The 22,203-nt window shown below is 45.2% G+C and overlaps 1 protein-coding gene across 6 annotated transcripts in view; it reads right to left on the minus strand.

Annotated features, from left to right (window-relative positions):
- Positions 1-299: 299 nt before the first annotated feature.
- Positions 300-22,203, minus strand: part of ZNF319 (zinc finger protein 319) — a 48,363-nt gene continuing 26,459 nt past the window's right edge. For all 6 annotated transcript variants that reach the window (XM_030203578.1, XM_030203580.1, XM_030203579.1 and 3 more), the window contains exon 3: positions 300-5,721. In XM_030203578.1, the coding sequence (XP_030059438.1) occupies positions 3,756-5,426 (1,671 nt within the window). In that variant the 5' untranslated portion in view covers positions 5,427-5,721 and the 3' untranslated portion in view covers positions 300-3,755. The remainder of the gene's footprint in view (positions 5,722-22,203) is intronic.

Raw genomic sequence — 22,203 nt, forward strand, 5'->3', positions numbered from 1 at the left:
GGTGGAAGAAAAAAAGTAGATGCAGTCACAGGGATGATGAATAAGGTCAAAACATTACCAGACACCATCTTCCAAGGTCCTGCTGGGATATGAAAGGAAGATAAAGCTCTAAAGAATCCGAAGTGTCTATTACAGACCAAATGGATTGAAATTTTACCGATTGACCAGAGATGCTCATAATGCCCACAATTTGGTATAAATGGGTATGACATTCTACAAATGAAACGGCATGAAACCTTTTTTTTTTTTTTAATTTTGTGAAAAACAAAAGGAAAAAAAGACAAAAAGGTGCACAAAACTCACAGTCTCCTGAGCAAACGAAGGAGAGCAGCTAAAAAAACAACTCTCCTCAAGCTCGGAGAAAAAAAAACTGGTTCAGTCACGCTCGCGTCACGGGCGGGAAGCGTCTCGCGCAGTGCGCTCGGGCCTGCACGGGCGAGCACTCTGCAAACTTCTAGGTTTTTCTGAAGAAAAGTTCCAGTCTCCTGGGCCGTCGCGGACGACGACCCACACGTAAAAATATGGAGCCTCCTTGTCCTCAAAGAAACCTCAGATATCAGGTAAACAAGCAAGAAAAGTGTTTTCTTGCTTGTGACCATTAAAACTAATCATGCAATTAATGGAGTACATTTTGCGAATGAAGAAATAACGCGATTGGCATTTCCAGTTGATATTTTTATGCTAACCAACCATTAAGATACTTTGTCACGTGTGTTAGTGGCATTTGAAACCTTTGGAGCTGTATCAGATTTGAAGTTAAACATAACTGGAAGCCCTCCTCCTCAGTACAGAACTGAAGACCCAGTGACTGGGCCATTTCCATTATCCTGTGTTCATAATTCTATTCATTATTTAGGCCTTTATATCCCAGCAGACTTGCAAAACTGCACCAAACATAGGCCCTCAAGGGATTCCCAAGAAAAATTAGCCACTTGGTGGAGGCTCCCAATTTCCCTTCAAAATATTTTTATAGAAAATTATCTTGGTTCCAAAATAGTTTTGTGTATTGTAGATGTCCTCACTCGTTATTTCTCCTCAAGAGTGGGTATCATGCAACAACTAGATTTGTCACTTATTCATGAAGCCCAGAGAGAGGGGAGGATTAGGCCTGGTAGACCTTAAGCAAAACAATTTAACTTTTGTAATGCAACATCTCAGTGACTGGTATAAGGGCAGTAGCCATTTTTTAATTATATGTATTGAAACATTGTTCGGTAACCCATTACATTTTTGTTAGTTATATCCTGCACTCAAGGGCGGTCAATGTGCAGGCACATATAAAAAATCATATGCTGATGGGACCCATGAGATTTATGTGGAACGACTGTGCAAGCAGCTCCACTGTCAATTGACTGTGACCCCCTTGTTACCAATTTGGGGAAACTGGGATTCTGTTCCTGGAATGTCTAGCAAAACATTTCAGGTATGGGGCAGTAAGGAGTTACACGTTCCTTATTTCAGTTGGTAGATGAACAGGGCAAAATAAAAACTTTTCAAACATTAGAAATTGAATACAATTTTAGCAAAACGAATATTTATGCTTACCTGCAGATGTGTCACTAATAAAATGGACTCAATACTTCACCCTTAACAGAAGAAATGTATTAACACTTTAATAAAGCTTTTTGTCTCGATGCACAACTTAAAATCTGAATGGCAAGCCATCAGAAAATCACTGCAAATTGTGATGATTCCCTGGCTAGAGCCTGGAGTGGAGGCTTTATAATCTGAATGTCAAGGGGACCGAATTAAAGCTTGTCTGTTGGGCATCAAACTTGTTACAGATAATATGGTATTATGTGAAATGCAATATAAGTTTTTAATGAGAGATCATGTCTACCCATAGAGCCTTCAAGACTAAATTTAAAAATGTGAATGAACGTCCCAAATGAATAAGAGCACTGGCCTCATTGGGTCACATGTTTTGGTATTATCAGCCCATTACAGAGTTTTGGCAAAGTGTATGTTAGCACCTTTCTAGTTTGATGGGAGATAGTTTTGTAGAATCTCCAGGGCTCTGGAGATGAATAACCTGGGGAGTGGCACTCAGGACTTCTAAGAAACTGGCTAGCTGTAGAAGCACCATCCATAGCCCAGTGGCAGTCACAACTAATTCAATTACTCACCATGGATAGGTTAAGGATTACACACACAATCAGCTAAGTGGGTGGTTTTTCAAAAAATTTGGGAACCATTTTGGAACTCCTTGCTCCCTAGAGTGAGGGGTAGAGTTCTTAAAAACTACTTGGCCCTAGTGGCAGCATCAGTCTGGTCTTGCAATATCAAAGATCTAGGAAGAATATAGCCAGGGGGGTGAGGGGGTGGAGGAGGAGGGGGTACTAGGTAAAAAGACACTAAAGTAAATGACAAATAATTTTGATTCATACAAGCAAGTTATATTCTGCTGGTATGCAAAAGAGAACTTCATGCCAGATCCTGTTTAAAATATTGTTTTGTTTTTTTCTGTCTGATATTGCTGCAATGACAAGTAATGAGATTCATACATAAATTAGGGAGGATAAGTGTTTATGCAGAAAATGTTCCTCATATCCACATATATACTACTTTTTCTGGACATATATGTGCATAATGGATAATAAAAACACTTTTTTTTAAAAGTTGCATGTTATTCTTCCAAAGTAGAATAGATTATGTGTAAACTCACATAATCCTGACATATGACCTCTAGAAACAAATCCAACACAGTGTCTTCCAATAAATACAATCTTATGAAGTAAATTTTCCAATTCACTAATGCCACAGGGCTGCTCATTTGAAGCAGAAAAAGAAAGTAGGCTGGGAATTCTGGACAGCATGGTCTTATGGGGGTAAGCCTTCTCTAGTACGTACTAAAGAGCTCAAAGAGGGGACCAGTTCAGCCTTCAGTAAGATCAGCTATTGCCTCAGAAGCCCAAGTATCAGGTGTGGATGCCACCATACTCTATGTCCTTTACAGTAACCCTAAAACAAGGGTTACTCATGATTTCTAGGCCATGCTCCCCAAACGGCTACACAACTGCTAATTCTTCCTCTAAGAAAGTTCTACTACGGAAACTAAGCAAATTATCCTCATAGTTAGTGTGAAAGGGGTTATTAAAGTACAACCATTTATTGGACTTCAGTAGTCAGTTTAGACTGAACAGCATGTGACTGATTGGGGATGAGGAACAGTGGTAGACATACAATGCTTTTTGCTAGCAGGCTGCATTATAAAATCATTATAGCATTAATATTCAGTGTTAACAATAATGAATCCAGAGTAATTCACTCCAACTATAAAAAGGCATCCTGACACTTGATCTCTTTCCCCTAATGACTGAGTTCAGGTGCAGGAGAGTCCCAAAGCCAGTTCTGCACAGAGACAGCTAAACTGGTTTGGTCATATGTGAACCAGAGAAGATACCAAATGGTTTGCACTCCAGAACAGACTACTGTTATCTAGCTTAGGCAACTATCCAAAGGACCACACCACCTCCAAACTCATATCAGTAAACTTGGGTTGATCTATGGTTTAAGCTGCATTACCTGGATCTTTATCTACCTCTTTCTGTGAAATAACTCAAATACTATTCCATTTGGTTATCAGCGGAAAGCATATTAAAATGAGTGGAATAATACAAAGGTGACCACATATATCTTGTACTGAACTATTGATCAGATGTTTTTCTTCCATTGACCTATCTAGGTGCAGAGAAGGGAAGATCAAAGGTTTGGGTTCATATCTGCATACCAACTACAATCCACTAAAAGGCAGCTCATGGTAGGCAGGCTGCCACCTGGTATGCCCCCTCAGCAGTGTGCTGCACACTGTGCTCCTGCAGCAAGGCTAGGTCCAGGAAACGTTCTCCGCACCACATACATTTGTACTGCTGCTCACGGTTATGCACACCGTTATGCTTGTTGAGGTGCTCCCGCTGCTTGAAGGCCTTCTCACATGAGAGGCACTTGTAGGGCTTCTCACCCGTGTGAACCCGCCGGTGCCGCTGCAGATCTGAAGCATACTTAAATCGTTTCTCGCAGTCCAAGCACTTCAGTGGCTTCTCCCGTACAGGATCACAGCGATGCTGCACGAACTCAGAGGAAGAAAAAAAGCGGCGCTCACACAGTGTGCACTTGAGCGGCTTCTCAGCACAATGTGAGGACTGGTGCTTCTGCAAAGCTGATGAGCGCTTGTAAGATTTGTTGCAGATAGTGCACTTGAATGGGCGCTCTGCATTTTGCATGCATTTGTGCCGCAGGAGCTCTGTAGACTGGTTGAAGCCCTTCTGACAGACATTGCACTTGAAAAGGTTCTCAATGCCATGCACATGCTGATGGTACACTAGATGTGAGGGCTGCACAAAGCCCTTCTCACACAGGTTACATTTAAATGGCTCCTCCAGCTTGTGTGTCCGGCGGTGGCGCATTAGGGCATACTGCTGCTTGAAACTCATCTGGCAAAGGTCACACTTGAAAGGACGCTCCTCACTGTGGGTACGCTCATGCTGCCGCAGATCAGAAGGCCGTTTGAAGGATTTTTGACACTCTCCACAACGAAAAGGACGCTCTCCAACAGGTGTGCACTGGTGATGCAGAAGCTCCACAGATTCCTTGAAGTGCAGTTCACAGACATTGCACTTGAATAGATGCTCATCGGAGTGTGCATACATGTGGCGTACCAGGTGCGAGCGGTGTTTGAAGGATTTTTCACACACTGTGCACTTGTAAGGCCGCTCTGAGCTGTGGGTGCGCTTGTGATGCACTAGGTGTGAAGACTGACTGAAGCTCTTATCACAAAGAGTGCACTTATATGGTTTCTCACCAGTGTGCACACGCTCATGGCGCGATAGTTCAGATAGATGCTTGAATGTCTTCTGGCAGATGGTGCAGCTATAGGGCTTTTCTGAGGTTTCTGGGACAGGATCTGGTGGGCGCTCTGCCTCAGGTTGTTTATAAGTTTTCTCACAAATAGAGCATTTTATAGCACTCCCATTATGGACATTGTGGTGTTGTGCTAGCGAGGTGAGCAAGGAGAAACCCATTTTACAGACACCACAGACAAAGGGCTTCTGTTCCACCTGCACACACTGGTGCTCCAGTAAATCTGTGGCCTGGTGGAAAATCTTCAGACACTGGGTGCACTGGAAGGAGCGGTCATGTCCCGGCAGACACTGGTGCTCATGAGGGTTTGACAAATGGGTGAGATCGTGTCCACACACCCCGCACTTATGCAACTGCTCTGCTGCCTGTAAAGGCGGATGCTGTAAGTTTGGGTCAGGCTGGAGCAGGATGCCATACACTGCACAACCAAGAGGGTTCTCAGCTGGATTCGATGGCACAGAGTGCTCTCCCAGCACTGCTGTCCCCACATGGTGTTGCGGCAATTGCTGCTGCTGCTGTGGGGGCGGTGGTGGGAGTGGAGGCTGCTGAGGCCAGCCTTCCGACATGCTAGGGAAGAAGAAACGGGTTTTAAATATAGATGGCTTCAGTTTTTCACTGGATGAGGAGAAACAAAGCAGCACAGATTCTTGGGTGGACAGTCAAGTTTGGAGGCTGGAGAGGTGCTGACAGCCAAATCTTTGAAAAGCAGGAGGGGGAAATGCAGAAGTCAGACACTAGCTCACATTTCTCCACTTTCCAATAGAAACTATTGCAAAGGTTCTTAGAATGATGGTTGATCCTGAATCTTCTTTCGCCAGGGCTGAAGTATGACAGCTGCCAACAGTCTCACAAGGATAAATCCTGAAAAAAAATATGAACAACAAAAGAAAGTTAAGAATTCAGTGTCCCAGAACTGTCTCAGTGAGCCAACAATCTGTGCTTCGCAAAGCAGCACAATTATCTGAAACATAACCTATGTATTTATTTACCGCCTTTTGAACAAATTCACCCAAGGCAGTGTGCAGTAAGAAGAATCTGGACATAGGCAGTAGACAATGTCAGGAAAAAAATATTCAACAACAGTATGTATTATGGCATAGACTACTATGCTACTTTGTCAACACAATTTACAATAAATTCATCTTAATAGATAGCTTAGGATGTAAGTGGAGGTGGAATATAAGGCAGATAAAAGAGAGAGCAACAAGAGCTAATGAAAATAAGGGAACTAACTAAAAGAAAATTGCACTGAAGTCAGAAAGGTGAATCATGACATTGATCTCAGCTAGGATAGGAATGGATAAGCAAGTCCTACTACATACAGTATATAGCTGGTGTGTGTCTGTGCTAACTAGTTAGTTGTTTCGTCCACTAAAAGCTTGGGAGAAAAACCTAGCTTTCACCTGTTTCTGAAACAAAGATAATCTTGCATTCAGAATGCATTGAAAAGTGTGGGGGCTATTCTGGAGAAGACTCTTTTGCCTTCTAGTCTATCCATACATCCCATCCCTGGAACCTAGCACCCGTTTCCTTTCTGTTGGAAACGGGCCTCTTTTACTAGTGCTGGTCAATATTCAAAATAACTTAATCGGCCAGTAACGGCTACCAACCAGTTAAATTGTTTGTTTGGGGTTATTTGCAAATTTTCAGCAGCACTTAAACTGGTTATCGGCGCTGAAAATTGGCATTTAGCGCGTAAGTGAAAACAGGCTATTTTGGGAGCATTCTAGGGCAGTCAGCAGTTGGCCAGGATTACCACATAAAACGCAGTCCTATCTTTATGTGGCAAGCTTTTGCCGATTAAGATCTGAATATCACACTTAACCACCTATGTGTTAGCCAGTGACACATAAACCAGATATTCAGTGCCGAGGCCCAGCAGTGAATATCCAGGAATAACGCCAGCAGCGGTCAGCAAAACGCTCACTGCTGCCGGCTGAATATTTACCCCCATATTTTGTAAATAAGCACATATGCAATTGCGTCTGTTTCACCCATGGAAATTTAATAAGTCAGGAGCTGGCACGATGTCAAACGGTTGAAGCCATTCCACCCTGCCTCCCTCCCCCACCGTCTCCCCTGTGCAGGTGCTACCAAAACAAACTATCAAGATGCAGCACCACAATGCTGTTGTTCATTCTTATTTTAACACAGTTACAGTTAGAAACATGCCAGCTTGTGCAGCATATGGATGTACACAAAGGAAGTATCACAACGGAATAACCTTTCATCGGTTAGAGTAATTATCTGTCCTAAATTCAAGTTTCCAAGTTTTGCAATCAGTGTGTCATTTCAAGGGGCACTCTAGCTCCCAACGCCCTCAGTTCCCCCTAACCCCTCACTGCGCGCAGTTTCTCCCAACCCCAGAGCCCTCACCACCTGCAGTTCCATCTAACCCCAGAGCCCTCACCTCCCACAGTTCTCCCTAACCCCAGAGCTCTCACGAGCAAAGGCAGCACACTAAGCATTTGCAATTGTTTTTTACGTATTGTAACCAGGTACCTCTAGGTGTAGCCAAGGATAGAACAATCTCCTCCAGCCACAGGCTCCTGGTACAGTCAAGAAATAAATGTCCACCAGCAACTTCAATCTTTAGGACTTTATTCCATGCAGGTTTCTAGTAGACCTGATACACAGTTCCAACAGCAGCATTCACCTTCAATCTTAAGCACATATAAGCCACTTGAAAGTGTGTGGCAAAATAGTCTCCTTTAAGCAGTAGGCTATCAGCACATACCAGGATTCAATACAGGCTAACAGTCAGCTCCAGTCTGGGCTCTTTATCCAGTGCACAATAAACAGTAGTTCAATTCCAAATAGAAGCAGTTCTTTCAGTTCATCATCACAGTTAAATCACAAAGCAGCAGTTTCTACCTTCTACTCTCTTTACCTTCAGAAGAGTTCAACACTTTAGGGATTCCTCATACCCAAGGGATTTCACCCTGCATCAGCTTCACTGGTAAATTCAATACTTTAGAGACCTCCCTTACCCAAGGATTTTCTGCCTGCAAACACTTTTGGCACTTCCTCACACCCAAGGAATTTCAGCCTGCTTCAGTACTTTAGGGACCTCTCTTACCCAAGGGTTTTCAGCCTGCAACTGCTTCTCTCCTCTGGGACTCCTTCCCACCTGCCTAATCAATCCCTGGCTTCTGCTCTCACAACCAATCATTCTCCTTCCATTAGCTTCCCCCACACCCATACCAGCTTAGTTGAGCATTAGACTAATGATGAGCTCCTGCACACAGGGTTTCCTATCTCTCTCCCCCTAGTGGCAGCCAATCTACACATCCTGCCAGCTTACACCCATGTCTTCCCCTATTGCAGCTGAGTCCAGTACGGGTTCCTCATCTCACCCCCTGGCTCCTTGCCTGCAATGCCTTCTGGGACTTGTATTTCCAACTGACACTGCCTTAGCCCAACTATCCTGGATGTGACTTTATCACAGTATAACTATCTTTATTGTCATCATAAGCAAAAATAAAGGCATACAGCACTGAAATCCACAATACAGCATTGCACATAAAGCAAGGTCTGGAACACTGGCAAAAACATTTTGAATATAACCCTCCCCCCCCCCCTTCACAGACTCCCTTCAAAACTCCCCCAACACCCCCCCCCCCCCCCCCCGATCCCCTCTTAAAGAGAGAATGCAAAACCTAGGATGTTTAATAAAACAATATATACCTCACAAGTTTGCTATTGTTTTCAACAGTGATCGCAATTGTTTCATTCTGACCAAAATGGCGGCAGGTTCCACTCAGTGCCTTCAGCCCTGATAATGGGCCAGATAGGCTCAAGTCGTCTCCTGTCATTAAACTTGCTTGGTTTCACCTATCACTGTAGGCTGGGTCCAGATCAGTCTCTCATTCCCCCTTCCCACAGCCTTCACCCAGTCTGCATCTCATAACGCCCCCCCCCCCCCACACACACACACACACACAAAGCCTTCACAGCCTCTCTCATGCCCCCCCCCCCCTCCAGCCTTTACCCATTTCTCTCTGGCTCTCTGTCTTATAGCAGCTACCAGCTCTTGCGTCATTCGCAGCATTGCCTCATACTGCTTCTCTGGGCTCTGCAAAGCAAATCAGACTCTTCAGATACTTGAGCTGCACGGTGCAGGAAGTTTGGGAAACCTCGCGGTTTCAAGTCTCAGGAGACTTCCCAAACTTCCTGCACTGCGCAGCTCAAGTATCTGAAGAGCCCAATTGCTGTGCAGAGACCAAAGAAGCAGTTTGACACAGTGCTGTGAAAGGAGGGGGGGGGGGGTAAAATCTTTCAAGCGAATGAAATCCTGGGCACCAGGGCACAGTTTCTAGGACCACAGCAACTTGGCACCCGGGATTTGTAAAGCCCTGATCTACCATTTGTTTGCTGACCTTGGGGCAAAGGCTCAAAGGTTTGCGAAACTCTACCGTGACTCTAGCACAGAAAAATTGCCATAACATGCTCAAAATAATGAGCATGCAAATTCATGCCACGTTAAAATCATGGTAAATTTGCTCCTCAGTACAAAAAATGTCAAACTTTCCTGAAAAAAAAAAAGAAAAGAAAAGAAAAAAAAAAAAAAAAAAAAGAATGCTGTGGAAATAAGCCCCTTACCCCCAACCCAACAACTCTTCCTGCCCCCCCTTACAAACATATCCTGGTGTATAGTATAACACACACCCCGACTCCCCCTTACCCCAGCCTTACAAAAAAAAAAAAAAAAACACCTTTAAATGGTCTGATAGTCTCCCCCCTCCAGCCACAAGCCATGGTAGTCCAGTGCCTCCCCAAGCTGGGCCAGGCCCTGGTAGCCCTAGCAGCCCTCCTCAGCTAGGCTAGGCCCTCCCAGTCACTTTGTCCTGGTGGTCAAGTAGAGGCCCAGCCCACCCTCCAGAGCCCCCCCCCCATTCCTTGTAGAAAAGAACGATGCCCCCTCGCCTGCTTCTCCAGGTGCCATCTTGAAAATGGTGTCACCCTGCCTGTGTGATGCATTCTGATATGCACTGGGCAAGCCCAAACTAAGACATCCTCCAGCAACAGGTGCCACAGTTTCATTAAGAGCTATGTTAAGACCATATTTTTTTCCTATATCTGATCATTTTCTTTCCTTGAATTCAACCAGACCAGTCCTGAAAGTGTGGGTTATGCTCACCAACCCAGAGATATACAGCTTTGAGCTCTGATCTATATTAGCCACCATGCAGACATAGCTCCTCAGTATATCTGTATCAAAGTGAAATCTTAACCACTCTCTTTTCAAACAGATGACGAGAAACCTTGGGTTCCCCAACAGAACACCCAGACCTACAAACCTAAAGGATACCAGAATTTTTATGTGGGAAATGGCACACAGAGTCTCAGGAAAGAAAATGAGGAACCCTGCAACCCTGATAATCATTAATTAAGACCAAATATTTCCCTCCTTATTGTCCCATCACACCAGACCAGAACATGTGGGATGTTGGTAGCAAAGCACTTCTCCAACTGGGCAGGAACAAGATATCCCCACTGAAAGAACCTATGCCTCAAGGACAGCATCCTCTCTGGACTGGACATCCAATCTAATGTTTCACAAAAGAATGCAATATTGACCACTGGTGAAACTGCTTACGACTCAGCCCAAGATGCCACCATTCCCCTGATGGAATGCATCCACACACCTCTCAGCAGCTCACACCCCATGAGTATATATACCATAGTAATAGCTTCCTTAATCCAATGGACCACAGTTGCCTTAGAGGCTGCTTCACCCTTCTTGACACTGCCAAACAGCACAAAAAGGACAGTCCAATCTGCAAATCAAATTTGTTACTTTACTGCAGGAGCGCCCCATGGACATCCAGGCACTTCAAACAAACATCGGAACTCTCCTTTCCAGTTCTCCCAATGAAAGGAGGGTAAGAAGACCAATTAATTGATATGAAAGACAAACCACTTTTGGAAGAAAAGAAGGAACAATTCTAATGGCTACCCCTGCTTTGTTGAACTGCAAGAATGGATCCCTGCAAAACAGGGCCAGCAGCTCCAATATTCTTGTAGCTGAACAAATGGCTACTACTAGGAAGACTACCTTCAAAGTGAGATCTTTCAAAGAAATTGTCTCCAACAGCTCAAAAGGTGTAGTTGTTAGAACCTGCAACACTAGGTTGAGATTCCATTTTGGAATAACACACTGGACTGGGGGTTTTGAACTGCCACTCCTTTGTGGAAACAAATATTGGAGTATGCCCCAAGCAGATGACTCTCTAAGCCACCTCTGAAGCGGGCTAAGGCAGCTACCTTCACTTTCAAGTATGCTAGAACCAAGCCCTTCTTAAAGCCTTCCTACAAGGTGTAAACTCTGTGCCACCAAGGCCCAAATGGAGAGACCACTCTCTTGCTACACCAATATTCAAAATATGCATACCCTAATGCAAGCCAAGAAACTGGAACATTTCCACACTTTGAGAACCATGGAAATCGCCCGCTTTGAATAGTCCTTAAACCTTAAATGCGTCCTCCCAACAGTCAAGCCCTAAGAAAGAAGGGAGAAAAATCTTCCATGAACACTAGACTTTGGCAGAGCAGACTTCTGTCTTGAGTAAACTCAAACCCTCTTCTACCTGAAGGCACACTGGGTCTGCATTTCAGGAATGCTGAAGTCAGTCTGGAGCTACTAGCACAACCAATCCTGGATACATTGCTACCCTCCACAGGACACAATCAGCAGCCATGGAGAAAATATACAAGAGAGTTTGGATGGCAGCCACTCCTGGAGCAGAACATCCAGTCCCGCTGAATTTTCTTCCTTCTTACGACAAAAGAAGAGCAGGACCTTCAAATTATGGCTGGATGCCATAGAGTCCATCACTGGCATGCCTCACCAAATGGTGATCCTGGCAAAGACCTTCAAGAACGACCACTGTACAGTATCAAGACAATTCCTGCTGAAATAATCTGCCCAAATGTACATGGTCCCTGCTATATGGGCCACCAACAGCCCCAAATGGTGTCATTCTGCCTACTAGAACAGCATCGACACACGGACCTGATTCTGGGGTCTCATTCTGCTGAAATGAGGGCTCGAATCATGCCCAGCAGCTCCTCCTTATGAATAGGCATACTCCCCCAGAGGGTCCGCTACAGAGGAAGTCCTATCTGGAACGCTAACTGAAGACCACCAGTCCGAAAGAGATTCCTTGGAGACTATCAAGGGCTCTATCTGTCCTCAGACATCACCAACCTAGCCCACTTTGCTTGAAGTGCCAGGAATAATGGGAAGGAGGCCGCTGTGGAGTCCTGGGACTTACAGAAAAAAGCTTTATGAAACAGTAGAACAACCTCAGAGGAAAAATCCCATAAACCCTGTTGAGACTTAACCATACTGGGCTCCCATATCTTCCAGCAAAGAAGGACACCCCATAACTTATTGCTGTTACAGCAGCTCAACTGTGTAAAACAAAAGAAACCCCCCCCCCCCCCCGATGGGACAAGGCCCCTTTGCCTGCGTCCCTACCTTTTTAGAGTTGGAACCACCTTAAGATGGCTCTCAGCAACTTCAGCAGGAGCCAAAAGGAGCCCTGCATCTGCTCCCACACCAGGAGAAGCATTTTACAGACTCAGTGCATGACTACTTAACAGCCTGCAGCAGCCCTTGCACACAATGCTTGTGCTCCTGTGCGGAAAGAACAAGGGCAAAAACAGGTGCAGCCTACTTTGTGACACTCCAATGCCTGTACTGATCTGTTCCCCGCAGTAACAAAAGAGAGGGTAATACAGCATACAAATATACAGCACAGACAAAAAAGCACCACTGGGCCTTCAAGAAAGAGATAATAGCCGTCCTTTATTGTGAAAAAGACCCAACACGGGCCGTGTTTTGGCGCACAAGCACCTGCCTCAGGGGTCTAACATAAAAACACACAGAAATACAGTTATAAATGCAATTATGGATTCAGATCGCACATAAACATTCATACCATAAAATAATTGATTGGATTATAAAAACAGTATAAAATATAGTAAAATGAGATAAATGAGGTAATGCAATAAATGGTTGAAAGAAAGTATTAAAATGAAATGCAGAAATAAAATGAATGAGGAACAGAAGTCAGTGATAATCAGGGAAAAGTTAAAAATATGTACAATCATGCGCACTTAAAAAAACGTTGTGTGCAAAAGCATCAAATCAGTTATACATAATATGATATGATGACCTATTGTAATCTAACTCACTTTCTCTGTAACCTAATGTGCAAAAAGGTCAATTAAATGACTTGTTGTAATATCATGGTCATAGTATCATGAGTGTTAAGAAACCATCATGTACTGAAATGCAAGGGAAAGAATGACTTACCAGGGTGTGTCTTCACAATGTATAAGCAGAAGTCCTAAGTGGATTGCCTAATTTGGAACAGGAAAATGTATATTTGAATGGCCATCAAATGATAAGAGGAAATTATCCTCCATTTATTATGAGCAGTGAGTGCTAATTTAGAAACAGCTGTTGTTTCCCTAGACCCCGCCCTCTATCGTCAGGAACATGTGCAGAAAATACTCTGTAAACTTAAAAAGTCCTGACGTAGATTGAAACAGCGCCATGAAAAACAAACCGATGGAACCTATGACAGTCATATGACTATGTAAACCACCGTTAATTATAAACTTTAAAGATCTGTGTGTAATAAATACTCCATGAATTTAGGAAGTCCCGACGTGTAGTTAGACAGCGCTGAAGAAACGGGCAGATGGACCCTATAACATTGATATGCGAAAGAATCCCTTAACTGTGTAAGCCACAGTGAGTTGAAAACCATAACAATCTATACATATCTCCTGACATAAATTAAGCTAGTGAGAGATATGCTTGAGCAATATACATTGCCATCGGCTCCACGATGTTTAAGAGATTAAACTGACAACTTATAAATCCAAATAAAACTTACCAGCCACCGCTGGACGTACTTTCAATCACGTTTGAGAGCTGGCTAGTATCCAAAACAGCCAAAAGAATTGGGCAAGCACCTTGACATGCTTATGTTTGTAAAGGGGGTGGGGAAGAGATAAAGTCATAGTTCCTCCAGGGTCCTAAAGGCTGCAAGTTAAAATTCAGTGCTAATGGAAAGAAGTCAATGTGTATGGGAGAAACTGAATGTATTTGAATGAAATGTGTGTGTGTAAAAAAAATCATTGTTTTTAAGTGTGCATGATTGTACATATTTTTAACTTTTCCCTGATTATCACTGACTTAATTCTGTTCCTCATTCATTTTATTTCTGCATTTCATTTTAATACTTTCTTTCAACCATTTATTGCATTACCTCATTTATCTCATTTTACTATATTTTATATTGTTTTTATAATCCAATCAATTATTTTATGGTATTAATGTTTATGTGCGATCTGAATCCATAATTGCATTTATAACTGTATTTCTGTGTGTTTTTATCTTAGACCCCTGAGGCAAGTGCTTGTGCGCCGAAACACGGCCCGTGTCGGGTCTTTTTCACAATAAAGGACGGCTATTATCTCTTTCTTGAAGGCCCAGTGGTGCTTTTTTGTCTGTGCTGATCTGTTCCCCACCACAACTAATGGAACCCCAGCACAAGTTAACTAGCTCTCCAGTCAGGCCTAGGAGTCACCACATCAGCACAAAACACACTTTATGGGATGTTCATCACCATTTGAGGAGCTGTGTCTGCACGATGGCTAATATAAGTCAGAGCTCACAGCTCTATAGTCTCTGTCTACATCCACTGGGCACTGAGCATAAACCACATTTTCTGTACTGGTCTGGTGTTACAATAAGGAAGAGTTTTTTTCTACAAATTGTTTCATGAAATGTCCTCTTATTATGCCTGAAATGTTAAACAGTTCCTTACGCAACCATGCTGCCCACTCATGATTTTATACCCTTTTATTATATCCCCTCTCAATCATCTTTTCTTGAAGCTGAAAAACAATAATCTGTTTGGCCTTTCACCCCTTTATCATTTGGTCACCCTTTTCTGAATCTTTCCTAGTTCTGCTATATCCATCTTCAGATGAGGTAACCAGAACTAAATTACAAATGAATGAGGCACAACACATGCAAATTCAAACAGAGGAGGCTACTTGTACTGTTCTAAGTTTGAAAAGGCAAATTAATGCTTATTTAGATGAGGAATTAGAACTTCTATATTGTAAGACATCTCACAAATATTATGTTAGAGGGGGGAAATAGATAAGCTGTTAGCGACACAACTCTGTTAAACTCTAGGGCAGTCAACTATAACTCAGCTTTGTAACAAGGAACATTGGTCACTAAAGACCATGACATTGAAGCCCTATTTGTGGAATTCTATCACTCTCTCTACTTTCAGAATTATAGGTTAAGAAGTCAGAGATTAGCATCTAAAGTATCCAAAGTATCAATCTGACACAAGAGCAAAAGGCAATAGTAGATGCTGCTATTACTCCAATGAAAGTTCAGTCCAATATTAAGACATTACCTATGGGCAAAGCAGCAGGCCCTGATGGACTTCCACAAGTTTCTTTAAGTACTGACATTGTTCCCCTGCTGACACAAGTTTTGAATAGTATTCAGCACAAAGGAATGTTACCAGAAATATCTGCACACGTACAGATTACTATTCCACCCAAATCCAGAAAGGATCCAACATGTGAATCTTATAGGCCCATATCTCTTTTCAATATAGTGAAGATACATACGTGTAGCAGGTATTCTCTGAGGACAGCAGGCTGATTGTTCTCACAATTAGGTCGTCGTCCACAAAGGCCCAGGAGACCAGCAAAATATCTAAAGCAAAGCAAAAACTCTTGTGACATTGTCAGTTTAATAAAAAAAGCAACCAGAGAGTTAGAACAACTCCAAAGGGGAGGTGGGTGGGTTTGTGAGAACAATCAGCCTGCTGTCCTCGGAGAATACCTGCTACAGGTATGTATCTTCACTTTCTCCGAGGACAAGCAGACTGCTTGTTCTTACGATTGGGGTATCCCTAAGAAGCCAGGCTCACTCAAAACAATGAACACTGGTCAACTGGGCCTTGCAACGGCGAGGACATAACAGAGATTGACCTGAAAAGAAACACAACTAAGTGAGAGTGCTGCCTAGAACAGAACAAAAATGGGCCTAGGAGGGTGGAGTTGGATTCTAAACCCCAAACAGATTCTGCAGCACCGACTGCCCAAACCGACTGTTGCGTCAGGCATCCTGCTGAAGGCTGTAGTGAGATGTGAATGCGTGGACTGATGACCACGTTGCAGCCTTGCAAATCTCTTCAACAGAGGCTGACTTCAAGTGAGCCACTGACACAGCCATGGCTCTGACATTATGAGCCATGACATGGCCCTCTAGAGTCAGCCCAGCTTGGGCATAATTAAAGGATATGCAATTCGCTAGCCAATTAGAGATTGTGCGTTTTCCGATGGCGACTCCCCTCCTGTCGGGATCGAAAGAAACAAGCAATTGGGCGGACTGTCTGTAGGGCTTTGTCCGCTCCACGTAAAAGGCCAATGCTCTCTTACAGTCCAAGGTGTGCAACTTGTCTTCACCAAGGCAGGTATGAGGATGTGGAAAAAATGTTGGCAAGACAACTGACTGGTTCAGTTGGAACTCCGACACCACCTTCAGCAAGAACTTAGGGTGAGTGTGGAGGACTACTCTGTTACGATGAAAAGTGATATAAGGTGCATGCACTACCAGTGCTTGGAGCTCACTGACTCTATGAGCTGAAGTAACAGCCACCAAGAAAATGACCTTCCAGGTCAAGTACTTCAGATGGCAGGAATTCAGTGGCTCAAAAGGAGCTTTCATCAGCTGGGTGAAAATGACGCTGAGATCCCATGACACTGTTGGAGGTTTGAAGGGGCTTTGACAAAAGCAAACCTCTCATGAAGCGAACAACTAAAGGCTATCCAGAGATAGGCTTACCCTCTACACGGTGATAAGCACTAATCGCACTAAGGTGAACTCTTACGGAGTTGGTCTTGAGACCAGACTCTGATAAGTGTAGAAGGTATTCAAGCAGGGTCCGTGTAGGACAAGAAAAAGGATCTAGGGCCTTGCTGTCACACCAGACGGCAAACCTCCTCCATTTGAAAGAATAACACTTTTTTGAGGAATCTTTTCTGGAAGCAAGCAAGACTCAGGAGACACCCTCTGAAAGGCCCAAGGAGGCAACTTCTAAGCTCTCAACATCCAGGCCGTGAGAGCCAGAGACTGGAGGTTGGGATGTAGAAGCGACCCCTCGTTCTGGGTGATGAGGGTCGGAAAACACTCCAATCTCCACAGTTCTTCGGAGGACAACTCCAGAAGAAGAGGAAACCAGATCTGACGAGGCCAGAAGGGAGCAATCAGGATCATTGTTCCGCGGTCTTGCTTGAGTTTCAGCAAAGTCTTCCCTATTAGAGGGATGTGAGGATATGCATAAAGAAGGCCTGTCCCCCAATGCAGGAGAAAAGCATCTGACGCTAGTCTGTCATGAGCCTCAAGTGTGGAACAGAACTGAGGGACTTTGTGATTGATCTGAATGGCAAAAGATCCGCCGAGGGGGTGCCCCACGCTCGGAAGATCTTGTGGACAACGCCCATGTTGAGCGACCACTCGAGAGGTTGCATGACCCTGCTCAATCTGTCGGCCAGACTGTTGTTTACGCCTGCCAGATACGTGGCTTGGAGAAACATGCCGTGACGGCATGCCCAAAGCCACATCTGAACGGCTTCCAGACACAAAAGGCGAGATACGGTGCCCCCCCCTGCTTGTTGGTGTAATACATAGCAACCTGATTGTCTGTCTAAATCAATATGATGTGGTTGGACAGCCGGTCTCTGAAAGCCTTTAGAGCGTTCCAGTTCGCTCGTAATTCCAGGAGGTTGATCTGAAGACCCTTTTCCTGAAAGGACCAAGCTCCTTGAGTGTAAATTCCATCTACATGAGCTCCCCACCCCAGGAGGGATGCATCCGTTGTCAGCACTTTTTGTGACTGATGAATTTGGACTGGACGTCCCAAGGTCAAATTGGAGCGAATGGTCCACCACTGAAGGGAACTGCAAAAGTCGGTGGAGAGATGGATCACATCCTCTAAATCCCCTGTGGCCTGGCACCACTGAGAAGCTAGAGTCCATTGAGCTGATCTCATATGTAGGCGTGCCATGGGAGTTACATGAACTGTGGAAGCCATGTGTCCTAAGAGTCTCAACATCTGCTGAGCTGTGATCTGTTGAGACGCTCGAGCCATGGACACTAGGGCCAGGAGATTGTCTGCCCTTGCCTGGGGAAAATAAGCTTGAGACATCCGTGTGTCCAACAGAGCTCCAATGAACTCCAATTTTTGAACCAGAACCAGATGGGTCTTGGGATAATTGATCATGAACCCCAGAAGTTCAAGCACCCGAAAAGTCATCCGCATGGACAGTAGAGCGCCTGCCTCTGAGGTGCTCTTCACCAGCCAATCATCGAGATAAGGAACACATGCACTCCCAATCTGCGTAGCGATGCTGCGACAACTGCCAGGCACTTTGTAAAAAACCCTGGGCGCAGACACGAGACCAAAGGGCAGTACACAGTACTGAAAGTGCCGAGTTCCCAACCGAAATCGAAGATACTTCCTGTGAGCATTGAGGTGTGGGTATAGGCGTCCTTTAAGTCCAGAGCGCATAGCCAATCGTTTTCCTGAATCGTGGAAAGAAGGGTGCCGAGGGAAACCATCCTGAACTTTTGACGGACTAGGAATTTGTTCAGGGCCCTTAGGTCTAGGATGGAACGCATCCCCCCTGTTTTCTTTTGCACAAGGAAGTACCTGGAATAGAATCCCAGCCCTTCTTCCCCTGGTGGAAAGGGTTCGACCGCATTGGCCTTTAGAAGGGCGAAGAGTTCCTCTGCAAGTACCTGCCTGTGCTGGGAGCTGTAAGAATGAGCTCCCGGTGGGCAATTTGGAGGTTTAGATATCAGATTGAGGGTGTATCCTAACCGGACTATTTGAAGAACCCACCGGTCGGAGGTTGAGAGGCCACCTTTGGTAAAAAAATATCAACCTCCCTCCGACCGGTAAGCCGTCCGGCACGGACACTTTTTCCGAGGCTTTTCTGCACTGGAGCCAGTCAAAAGCTCGTCCCTTGCTTTTGCTGGGGAGTTACAGGGGCCATAGGTGCACGCCGTTGACGGGAACGAGTGCAATGAGACTGAGCCTGGGCAGGCTGCCGAGAAGCAGGAGTGTACCTACGCCTATTATAGGAATAGGGAGCACTCCTCTTTCCTCCAAAAAACCTCCTAGATGAGGTGGAAGCAAAAGACGCCCGGCAGGAGAGAGAATCCATAGCATCATGGTGCTTCTTGATCTGATTGACCATATCCTCTACTTTTTTGCCAAAAAGGTTAACCCCCCGGCAAAGAACATCCGCCATTCGCTGCTGGGTCTTATGATCCAGGTCAGAGATGCGCAGCCATGAGAGTCTGTGCATCACTATACCTTGAGCAGCTACTCGGGATGCCACATCAAAAGTGTCATAAGTACCCCTGGACAGGAATTTTCAACACACCTTCTGCTGCCTGACCACCTGGTAAAAAGGTTTGGCGAGCTCCGGAGGAAGTGCTTCGACCAAACTGGACAGTTGCCTCATCGAGTTCCGCAAGTGGATGCTCGTGTAGAGCTGGGTATGTTTGAATCTTGGCTGCGAGCATAGCGGCCTGATACGTCTTTCTCCCAAAAGAATCCAAGGTCCTAGACTCTCTGCCTGGGGGCGCCGAGGCATAGTCCCTAGTACTCTTGGCTCTCCTGAGAGCAGAATCCACCACCATGGAATCGTGAGGTAGTTGAGACTTCATCATTACCAGCTCTCCATGGACTCTGTACTGGGACTCAGCTTTTCTGGGGACCACTGGATTGAGAGAGGGAACAACCAGTTTCGCATAAGAACTTCCCTGAGTGTGTTATGCAAGGGAGCCATTGTAATCTCTGTAGGTGGAGACGAATAATCCAAGACCTCGAGCATCTCAGCCCTGGGCTCATCCACAACCTCCATAGGGAAGGGAATATCCTTAGACATTTCCCGAACAAAGGAGGAAAAAGAAAGACTCTCAGGCGGAGACATCCTTTTTTCAACTGGTGGAGTAGGATCAGAGGGGACCCCATATGACTTCTTCAGAAAAGTATCTGGGATCTTCCTCTTCCTCCCACGAGCGCTCATCATTGGTATCGGACAAAAGCTCTCTAAGAGCAACCCGAGCCTGTCTCAACGTCGAGGAAAGAGCCTCGAGGGGGATGTTGAGAAGTCGACCCCTGCCTGGACTGCGGCGAAGCTTCCTCCGCCAACGTCGGAGAATCGACCCGGGTGGCAGCTGACGCCAATGCCACAAGCGGCACCGAGGACGGGGACCTCACCACAGGCGAAGGACCAGATGCCGCTTCAATAGTCGGTGCAGAAGGCGCAAGCACCCCTGGCACCGTAGACTGGTGCAGTAATCCCTCCAGAAGCTCTGGAAGAAGGGCCCTGATGCACTCGAAAGCTTCCATTGGAAAAGGCTGGGGGGCTGGAGCAGGAGTCGGTGGCAGAATCTGAGGGGGCTCAAGAGCCGGTACCAGGCTGCCAGAAGACCGACGCATCGGCACCTCCTGTATAGAGGGTGAGCGGTCCTCTCAGCGCCAACGCTTCTCGGGTGCCGAATCCCTCGGCTTCCTGGAGCTCTCTGTACCGCGCATAGAAGGAGATCGATGACAGTGCTTCTTAGCCTTCACTCGATGCCCATCGAGACTCCTCGGTACAGAAGAGGAGGACGTGGAATCCTCACACCTCCTCGGGGTCGGGTCTGACAAAGGTCGATCCCGGGGGGCCTGCATAGCATTAGGCTTCGAGACAGGTGGAGACCCACTCGATGCCTCACTGCTCCCAGCACGATATGGTCGTTCGGCAGCCACTACCTGCGCTCTCAAAGTCGATGCTGCCGACCTCGGTACTGATGCCGATGTCGAAGGACCAGACCGATCCGCAAAACGTTTTTCACATTGAGCCTCCCGAGACACTTGGGTCCGTTTTTTTCATTAAAGAGCACAGCTCACAAGCAGCTGGCAGATAATTGGGCCCAAGGCACTGGAGACACTACGAGTGGGGGTCAATACTCGAGATGGTACGGTTGCACTGAGTACAACGCTTGAAGCCGCTGGGTGTCCTCAATGACATGGACGGAGAAACGGCGGCTGTGAAATTAAAGGACACGATTGTGCCAATTAAAAAGGCACAAAAAAGGAAAGTAAAACCCAGCCAAGCAGCCTAAAAGCTGGCCGCGACGAAAAAAGAAGGAAACGAACTTTAGTGGAAAAACTAAAGAAAATAAAGGGAAAAATAAACTTTTTTTTTTTTTTAAATTTTGTCAAAACAAAAAACGAAGAAGAAAAATAAGAAGGAAGCGGTAACGCACAAAAAGTCTCCTGGGCCAAAAGGATCACAGCAGAACACCGTGTCACTCCAGACGCGGATAAAAAAAACCAGACAATGTCACGCTCGTGCCGCGGGCGGGAAGCCATCCGCGCATGCACGGTGCGCTCTGCCCGCAGGTTGGAGCGTTCTAGAGAGTTTTTGTTTTGCTTTAGATATTTTGCCGGTCTCCTGGGCCGTCGCAGACGATGACCCAATCGTGAGAACAAGCAGCCTGCTTGTCCTCGAAGAATGAGGTCAAAATGCTAGCTAAAGTATATGCTAATAGACTGGGCCCCTATTACCAAATATTATACATAAAAGATCAAAAAGGACTCAGTGGAGGGAGATCAACATCTCAATCTTAATCTACACATTCAGGTCTTACTCCTCACCCTCAATGCCAAAAAAAAAACCCATTTGATAGAGATTCCTGTTTCAGTTTTGGAACATAAAAATGTGGCCCTGAGAGTTATATAGACTTTGTATCAAAATCCCACTGATAGAAGACAATCAAAGGATAAGCAACAGAGTGCTTTATCCTAAATGTGGCACCAGGCAGGGATGTCCCCTTTTCCCCCTCCTCTTCGCACTAGAATAACAACTTATTGCCCAAGCAATTTCATTAGCTATAGAACTGAAGGGCGTAGACTTAGCGACCATATGTCATGATGATGCTCTTTTAATGCTGACAGATCCACAGAGCACATGTTCAGTATTCATGCAACTGTGCCACCAATACAGTTATGTTTCGAGGTACAAAGTTAAATGACACTAAGATGGCCCTTTTACTAAAGCTTAGCATGCGCTAAATGCTAAGCAGCCCATAGCTATAAAATGGGCTCCTTAGCATTTAGTGTGTGCTAAGCTTTAGTAAAAGGGCCCATAAATCAGTTATCATGCCAGCAGTGAACTCCCTACAGCCACATGGTTAGGAACAAGGTATCTTTCCAAGTTATCACCAAA

This window comes from Microcaecilia unicolor, chromosome 5, assembly GCF_901765095.1.
Source record: "Microcaecilia unicolor chromosome 5, aMicUni1.1, whole genome shotgun sequence".
NCBI lineage: Eukaryota > Metazoa > Chordata > Amphibia > Gymnophiona > Siphonopidae > Microcaecilia > Microcaecilia unicolor.